Source organism: Corvus hawaiiensis, chromosome 18 (assembly GCF_020740725.1).
Source record: "Corvus hawaiiensis isolate bCorHaw1 chromosome 18, bCorHaw1.pri.cur, whole genome shotgun sequence".
Classification (NCBI taxonomy): Eukaryota; Metazoa; Chordata; class Aves; order Passeriformes; family Corvidae; genus Corvus; species Corvus hawaiiensis.
Genome location: NC_063230.1, coordinates 5296488 through 5303281, shown reverse-complemented (window position 1 = coordinate 5303281; position 6794 = coordinate 5296488). Strand labels below are relative to the sequence as shown.

The 6794-nt window shown below is 46.1% G+C and overlaps 1 protein-coding gene across 1 annotated transcript in view; it reads right to left on the bottom strand.

Annotated features, from left to right (window-relative positions):
• LIMK2 (LIM domain kinase 2) overlaps window positions 1-6640 on the bottom strand; it is a 31073-nt gene extending 24433 nt beyond the window's left edge. The window contains exons 1-2 of the mRNA XM_048323025.1: window positions 6579-6640; window positions 3983-4082 (exon numbers count right to left, since the gene is read on the bottom strand). Coding sequence (XP_048178982.1) covers window positions 3983-4082; window positions 6579-6594 — 116 coding nt within the window. The 5' untranslated portion in view covers window positions 6595-6640. The remainder of the gene's footprint in view (window positions 1-3982; window positions 4083-6578) is intronic.
• Between the last annotated feature and the right edge of the window lie 154 nt (window positions 6641-6794).

Sequence of the window (6794 nt, the reverse complement as noted above, 5' to 3'; positions counted from 1 at the left end):
ATTACTACTGATCTTTCCCCTGCTCTCAAGCTCAGCTGCTGTGTGTATAAACCTGCCTTGTGCTCACAGGTGAAAAGCTAAAGGAAAAGTCAAAGCACCAAACATATCCACAATTTAAATTCCTCCTAATACACACCTTTGCTTACATCTTCATTTGTCCACATTTGTGCTTCGGATCCTGTTCATCCATTTGTCCTTTGGGGACGGAGCTGCTTTTGGAAAATCAAGGCCTGTGCCAAAGAGTTTAAACCAACAGCAGTGATCTTAAGTCTAGAAAATACAGTCTGGAGAAAAGGCTAAGTCCACTAAGTCTAGGGTTTCTGCTATCTAGGAGGAACTGATGGGAGACACAATCTGCTTTCTGACAGGGGAAGGTTATGTGGATAACAGAAGAGGGGAGAAAGTTTGTTTTTCATGACCACGGCTAGAAGAAATGGATTTAAATTGCAACACGGGATTTCTGAAGATAGTAGACAGAAGGTTCTAACCCTGAGTATAATGAAGTACTAGTGGACAGTCTGGGAGACAAAAACCCTACAGTCACTGAAGTTTGTAAGGTGACCAATTTCTTGATCATCCCTAAGCCACAAAAATTACTTGCTTCAAATATAAGTTGATAGTAGATATACTAAAAATGGAAAACAGATTTATAAAAATACTCTCAGAAATCATCTAGTGTATCCTGCACCCCCAGACCACATTTAATTAGATATAGTCTTCATACAAGTTTGCCTGGCTTGCTTTCCCCTCCCCCTAAATGTAAAAAGAATCAAAGTGATTTACTAAGTTTTGCTAAGAAAAAAAAATATTTCTGTAGCACACAAAATATGGCATTCAGTATAGAAAAATCACATCTTTGTAAGACAATCAAATCACTAGAGCTGGGAAATTAGTAGTGCTTCTTTTCTGTTCAGTAGGCTGGAGCTTAGGGCACTCCCTCGATCCACAGATAGCTAATCCAGCGCTCTTCAAACTCCTGATCATTTTTCATCTTTTAATTAACTGGTTTGGATATAAACTAAATGGTATATTTTAAATCTGCAACTGTAAAATCACCAGTAATCCATCACCTTCTGCTACTTTTGAAGATATACTGTGAACATTTTTTGTGGCTTTGGCTTTTGGTTGAGATTTCTGCAGCAAGCCAGTGTTGCTTGGCTACTTAAATTATTACTAAATTAAATTAGGTTTATTTTATAGACCACAGTACTAGACATGCTCTGTTATTTCACGGTTAGGAAGGAACTGAGCCTCAGCTCTCTTCCTTCCTAAAAAGTGCTTAAGCACCCTGCTACAGTAAGAATTCCTGCCACCATTTCCAATTATTTTCTTTCTATGTATCCATTTTCCACCTGGATGTAGTCTACAGGCTTGTCTTGGGGTGACCTGAATTTGTGGTTTCAAATAGTCAAAACTGGATTTTTTACAAATACCATGTCCTTAGGATAAAGCCATACTGCTATGTCTGGGTCTTCTCATTCCATCCTACTCCAATTCAAATATGCAATATCCCTACAGAAAGTGGGGACTGTCTTTAATTTCATTTGTCATTAACTGCAGAAAAACAAAAACAACAAAAAACACCAAAAATAAACACTGGTAATAATACTTTATTCAAAAGTATAATTCAAGGCATTACCTTCTATTTTCCAATACGGAAAAAAGTTGGACTGAAAACAATAAAAGCAGCAAGCTCTTGGTCAACAAAAGCTCTTCCAATAATGCCCTGAGGTAAAAGTGATCTAGAGCTAGGAAAAATACAGCTTTTCACTTCTGTCTTTCCCTTTCTTGGTGTAATGTTTGAAGTTCTGTGCAATGCAATTTCCAAATCCAGTCAAACTGTGAAAAGCAGTGACCTTTGAAAGCGTGTGCTGTCTCAACAGAACTCAGAGGCACAGAAGTACATTCAGAGTTAATTCACAACAGACACTGTGACAGAAACATCTAAGAAACTTCCTCAGCCAGATACAACCCATCAGATTCAAGCCTAAGGACCAGCTGGCCAAAGAACGGTTTAAAGTATCCGAGATATACAAACAGGGATTTGCTCTTTCCTCAAGCCACAGCAGGGAAAATGCAGATTTCAGAGACAAAGCTCCTATATACATGCAGTTTGAGGAAGGAGGGAAGTGACAAAAACTTAAATCCTCAGAGACGCTCATGTACGTCAGCTCCTGCCAGTGCCAAGCCTGACCAAGAATAAACAGAGCTAACGAGCCTGGACCAGTGCCAATCAGCATTAGAGAAATTATGTGCCAGTCCAGGGAGTCAGCTAATCCACAGGAAGACTGTAAAAAACACTCCACAAGAGCTGCTGGAACTCACAGCTACCAGCTGCCAAAGCCTCCTACACGTAGAGGCTTTTTAAAGTTTGGCTTTGGGATATCAGGCACAAGACTGCTGCTCAGCATGATTTAGGGACAGCAGAAGAAAAGGAGGAACACAGTGCAAACTGGAAACTTGTTTTCATGTACAGTCCTACCCTGGAACTAGGAAAAAGGGAAGGGCAGCTTCCTTTACTGCGGGTTCCAACTGTTCACTGAGCACAACAGCCTCAGTGGGTGCTCAAGCTCACCAAAAGCACACAGCACAAGAAGTGAATCAGCAAATACATAAAGTTACTACACAGCTCGAAGTTGATGTCTTCACTTGTATACAACAAACCAGCCCAGAACCAAAAACCAAACTTCCATTATACAATATAACCTATGAAAACAAATTCTCTGTGAAGTGTCCCAAAAGCAGGATTTGCCTCCAGCTCAGCTGTTCCTCACCTCAACAGCCCCAATAGCAAGAAGCACCAAGACACTTGCAAATCAAGACCCACAAGAGAAATACATTCAATGGCAAGAGAGACAGACTTCCCAGCACACACAGCTTTGGGTTTGGCTACTGGCTCAATCTAGGGAAGCTGAACAACAGGATACTAGACCTTCAGGGAGAAGAAAAAAACAGTATTAAGAAAAGCTGCTTCAGTATAGCTAAACATGAATACTAAAACCAATAGAAATCCAAAATACTGGGATTTGTCATGATATCAAACTGTAATTGTGATTATTAATGTATCATTGTAACAGCATTTTCCAAGTCAACTGAGCCTGCACTGCTTTGGCAGCATGAGATGCTTTCTTTTTTTTAAATTTACCAATAACCACAATTCTCACTTCAACAAAGTTGGGGTATTTTGTTGGGGTTTTTTTTGTTCTTTAAACGAGGACAATAGATGCTTGTTTTGGCACAGAAAACATTCCTCCAAAGCCACACTTTGGCTTCCTTTTCCCCCATTTTCTTTGACAGTATCCAAAACACTAGCCTCCCCGTATTCAAGCCAACACTGAAGCCAGCAGAAGCTGCAGGTACTCAATCCCTCTCAAAAATACAGATCCCTTCAGAAACGTTGATTCTGGAGCATGAAAACTGGACTGAGTATTCATGGAACACCAAAAAGAGGCATCACTCCTACCACCAGGAAAAATCATGGCAGACATCCCTTTTTGTCCTTGCTGACAGCAACATCATCCAACGGATTTCTTAAGTTTATGTGTCTTAAGAGTCTGCAAAGGATAGAAAGCAAAAGGCAAGATCTCTCTCCCTTCCCTCCTCTCTATCAGCACCCTGATAACACCCTTGCACCTACCACATATGGAAAAAGCAACAGGCTGTGCAAATTGCCTGGGCACTACTTTGGAATGCTGCAGAAGACAAACATTCAACCCATGGCTTCTGCCACCACCAGTAAATCAGAGCTTTTATTTGCACTTTATCTGTATCTCATTTGCGTCAGCACAGCCACACTCAGCCAGGCAGTGTCAGCTGCTGTTGGGACTGGATGTCGTCCCTAAGATAGTCCACAAACAAGAGCTCGGAACAGGTCAGGCACAGAGATCACTGCAGGAATTCCCATTCACGTTTGTACTTCACCACCAGGTCCCAACCAGTGGAACAACACAAGGCGGGTTTAACAGGCTAAAGCTTTACCTACCGGAAACAGGAAATGTGCCAAGCTTCATTGACAGTCTTGTGGAGGCGCTGCCCAGCAGCAATGCTGTCCCCACATCCCAGACATCTCCAGACTTCTTCACCTGCATGCAGCAATAAGGTGACAAACAGCAACCAGTTTACACCAGAGAAAACAAAAGATTGTTACACCCTTCATAAAGAACAACCTTAAATTAAGTAATTGACAGGAAAGCCTTCCCACATGGAAAGCTACAGTCTGTAACCCCAGAGTGGAGCTCCCAAATCAAACTCTTGACATCTTATATTTTTTTTGTTTTTCTCCAGACGTGACATCTGCTCCTTCACATTCTGCAAAAGAAAGAAATATGACTTTTCACATAAAACAGCTCAGTTATAGTATAGCTCTGTCAGAGCAGAGATTTCAGGAAGGCAACACTGATCAAGTACAACAATTCCCACAGAAAACCACACTAGGCCAGGAAGCCACATTACTGCTTCCCCCACACCACTGACTCAGCACATAACGTTTGCTCTCATTTGTATAATTAACTGGATTTCCCAGAACTCAAAGAAAGGAAAGGCAAACTTTATTCAGTAGAGAACAACTAGACTACCAGGAAGGAATTACACTCTTGAATGAATATTCCCATAGAGACTGTACAGCCAACACCAGACTACTGTCAGACTTTGGAAGAGGGAGTGATGCTACTGGCCTATTGCCCTTTCAGAAAATACTTATAATAGTTATAATAGAGCTATAATAGTTTCTGCTAGAACTGCCAGAAAGCCCCAGAGAGAGCTGGTTACTTAGATGCAAGCAAGCTAGGAAAACAGAATGAAAGCTTGTGCACAAAGAACATTTGGCACACAGATAAATGCTATCCAAAATCCCAAGGGCAATGTAGGCATATTAAAGAGTCAAGAATCTCAGCACAGGATGGCACAAGATATGTGCCACAGAGCTGAGCAGATCTCAAACCTGTTTCTTCCTGCTACCAAAAGTTTGCTTGCAGTAAGGCTGCATAAAGAAAAAGGTGCACTTAAGAGAAGGAAAACCACAAACCACGGACTTCCATTTTCCAAAGAACGTTACAACTTGGTAGTTGCTTAGGCAAGCTGATACCACGGTTAAGTTCCTTGAAGCTACACAAAACAGAAGGCATCAGCCTTCCATGCACCTTTACCCCACTGTGTAGGTCAATGACAATGTTTAAAATTAACCAAGGTGAAGACCTTGCACTTTTTATAAGAATGGCTATTTCAGGGAATAAAACACTTGCTGCTCAGCCACAAGCACCACTGTCACCAGCTGACCAGCAGTACTCAGATAGGTCTCCATGCAAACTATAGGGCTCAAAGGGTTCCTTCAAATGTGACACAATGGTGTAAGTTGCTGCTTTAGTTCCCAAGTGTGCATCAGCTCCACACTTGAAGCACCTGCCTCTGTGCCCTCCTGCTAATCCAGAACACCAAGAACTCCACCTAAGCTCAGAACTGCACGGCAGAGTAAGGGTTGGGAGAACCTTGGAAAAACCTGACCCTACCCGTGTTGTTCTATAAAGCAAATGGCTTTTCAGCACATCAAACGGGCTTGGGAATAAAAGGCAAAGCTACGTGTGCCTGTGCCTCCGTGCACAGGCAGCCAACGCTCTCCTCTCCAAGCAGAGCAAGCCCTGGAAGTCAGCTGAACTTCTGAAATAGCTGCAGGCCAAAACCACCTGCAAACCAAACATTCTGCAGCTCCATCCCCTCTCATTCAGTGTCATCAGCACAAGACACACGTGTCAAAATGGTCTGTGGATCCTCCTAAAGACATTTAAAGACTAACGACTACACCACAGCCGACTAAAAGCAACATTTTCCTCCCCAGCCATCTTACAGAATATGACCCATCAGCTCCCAAACTCCACAAAGCAGTCACCTACTCTCAGCTGTAGTGCTACATCTGTTTAAATGTACCCAGGAAGGCTGATTAGCCCACGAACGGAAACGAACAGTCTCAATCCAACAAAAATTGCTTCAGTATGCAGGAGAAACGACGGAAATGAACAAAACAGAGCAGGAAATAGTGCGAAGGAAAAGCAAATGGACATAATCCATGTAACAGGTCTGTCGAGTTCCCTAGGACGGGAGGAATGTGTCAGAGACGGCCAGCGAGGGGCAGCCGCAGGGGCCCCGGCGGGCACCGGCCGAACTTCGGGGGCACCGCAGGACCTCGAGGAGGACAACGGGGACACGGTGCGTGGCACCGGCGGGCCGCGCGGGCACCAGGCTGCGGCCACCTCGGGGCGGGGCGCGCCTCATCACCCGCCACCCTCCCGCGAACCTGATTGCACAGCGGCCCCGGAGACCCGCCGGGAACCCCCCGGGCCGCGCGTGTGGCCGCGGGCCGGCTTCAGAATGCTCCCCAGCCAGGGGCTGACATCCGGCCGGGGCGCGGGCTCGCTCAGGAGGCAGCGGCCCCGTCGAGCCCCGCAGGGGCCGCCCCGCAACACCGCCGATGCACCGGCGGCCGCATAAGGGCGGTGCGGCCGACGGGAGCCACGGCCTCGCGTACGCGCACCCGCCCCGCGGTGGCGGAAGACGGCTCCTCCCGCGGAGGCGCGGCTCGAGCTCACCTGGCAGCGCCTCCATCCCGCGCCCGCCGCCCGCGCGACGCCAGCGGGTCCCGCCGCACCTGGGCCCGCCTCCCCGCGGCCCCGCGCCGCCCCCCGCCCCGCCGCGGGCCAATCGGCATCCTCTCCTCCCCGCACCCGCCAATGCCCGCGCTGCCCCGCCCCGGCCGCCCCGCCCTTTCCGCGCCGGGGGCCAGTGGCAGCGCCGGCCCGCCCGCA